Source organism: Protobothrops mucrosquamatus, unplaced genomic scaffold, assembly GCF_001527695.2.
Source record: "Protobothrops mucrosquamatus isolate PMUCROS unplaced genomic scaffold, P.Mucros_1.0 scaffold2095, whole genome shotgun sequence".
Taxonomy (NCBI): domain Eukaryota; kingdom Metazoa; phylum Chordata; class Lepidosauria; order Squamata; family Viperidae; genus Protobothrops; species Protobothrops mucrosquamatus.
In genome coordinates, this window is record NW_015388197.1 from 4,679 (window position 1) to 6,608 (window position 1,930).

Genomic DNA, 1,930 nt, shown 5'->3' on the forward strand with positions numbered 1-1,930 from the left:
TATTTCATGACCCAACTAGGTAACATCATCATTGTTAGAAGGGGATGTGATTTCAAGGAGGAGGAGGAGGAGGAGGACGACGACGACGACGACGACTATGGAGTCCTTAGTATTCTCTGTGCTTGGTCGTTTTCTTGCAGACATTTCACGACCCAACTAGGTAACATCATCACTGCTAGAAGGGAGTGGCGTTTCTGGAAAGGAAGAGGAGGAGGAGGAGGAGGACCCCACCGTCAAACATGGAGGTGGAAACATTATATTTGGGGGTGTTTTTCTGCTAAGGGGACAGGACAACTACACCGCATCAAAGGGATGATGGACGGGGCCATGTACCGTCAAATCGTGAGTGAGAACCTCCTTCCCTCATCCAGGGCATTGAAAATGGGTCGTGGATGGGTATTCCAGCATGACAATGACCCAAAACACACAACCAAGGCAACAAAGAAGTGGTTCAAGAAGAAGCACGTTAAGGTCCTGGAGTGGCCTAGCCAGTCTCCAGACCTTAATCCCATAGAAAATCTGTGAGGGAGGTGAAGGTTCCAGCTGCCAAACGTGAGTCTCGAAACCTTAATGACTTGGAGAGGATCTGCAAAGAGGAGTGGGACAAAATCCCTCCTGAGATCTGTGCAAACCTGGTGACCAACTACAAGAAACGTCTGACCTCTGTGATTGCCAACAAGAGTTTTGCCACCAAGTACTAAGTCATGTTTTGCGAAGGGGTCAAATACTTATTTCACTCATTAAAATGCAAATCAATTTATAACTTTTTTGAAATGCGTTTTTCTGGGGTTTTTTGTTGTTATTCTATCTCTCACTGTTAAAATAAACCTACCATTAAAATTATAGACTGATCGTTTCTTTGTCAGCGAGCAAACGTACAAAGTCAGCAGGGGATCCAATAATGTTTTCCCCTACTGTAGGTTGTGCCTGCAAAACCATCCCCCCCCCCCTTGCTGCTGAAACCACTGAAGCAGCCAGTTCCTGGAACCAAAAAGTTGGGGTATGATGTTCCCTAGTCCCCTGAACTAGGAAACATCATCAGTGCTAAGAGGGAGGGGGTTTGCAGAGTGGACGAGGAGGACCGTGGGGCGCTTAGTGCTCTCTGAGCTTAATGGTTTCCTTGCAGACGTTTTATTATCAACTACACAGCACCCAAAGCACACTGAGGACGTTACCTCATTTGGTAATGCAACGTCTGCAAGAGAACCACCCAGCTCGGAGCGCACCAAGAGCCTCAGAGAGCACCAAGGACTCCACAATTATCCTTTCCCAAAAGCAACTAGAGTTCCCCAACCCCATCGCAGTTCAAAGCCGTCCAATTTTGTTTTGTTTTTTCAGATCTTGGGCTGTGCATTCTGAATAACCCGAAAGACGGGCGTTACCAGGCTTTGTGCAGAGTAAGTGTTCACAGTGCTTGGATTGCTTGTTCCCAAGGCCATTTGAGGATTGTGCTGGGAATTGGTGAAGATGAGCGCCTGGCCAAAGTTCTGCTGCTGAGAAGCATCAAAGGAGGTGGCCTCCAGGTCTTGATTCGGGCCACCAGGATTCTGGAGCAGCGTCACCAGGTCAATGCTAGGTATAAAAAAAAGGAAGAAAATTAGAGGATGGGAGAATCCTAAAGGAGAGGCCGGAAGAAATTAAAGCAGCCAAAGACTCCTGGGTACACCCAGGGCGAGACCAAGTGATTAATGGTGAAAACACTGGACTAGGACTGAAGAATCTGGGTTCAAGCCCACCCCCAGGCACAAGAGCTCCCTAGGTCACAGGTCGGCAACCTGAGGCTCCGGAGCCGCATGTGGCTCTTTGAGCCTTCTCCTGCGGCTGCCAGCCGCTTCTGCCATTTGCAGAAAGAGACAGAGACAGAGAGAGGCACTTGCGCTTCCCTTCTCTCTCTCTCTCTCTCTCTCTCTCTCTCTCTCTCTCTCTCTCT

At 48.5% G+C, this 1,930-nt stretch overlaps 1 protein-coding gene across 1 annotated transcript in view; it reads right to left on the reverse strand.

The window, feature by feature from the left end:
• Positions 1–1,930, reverse strand: part of LOC107294783 (ubiquitin-associated protein 2-like) — a gene marked incomplete at its 3' end in the record, with an annotated part of 49,816 nt that overhangs the window by 3,237 nt on the left and 44,649 nt on the right. Inside the window, exon 9 of the mRNA XM_015824044.1 lies at positions 1,383–1,572. Coding sequence (XP_015679530.1) covers positions 1,383–1,572 — 190 coding nt within the window. The remainder of the gene's footprint in view (positions 1–1,382; positions 1,573–1,930) is intronic.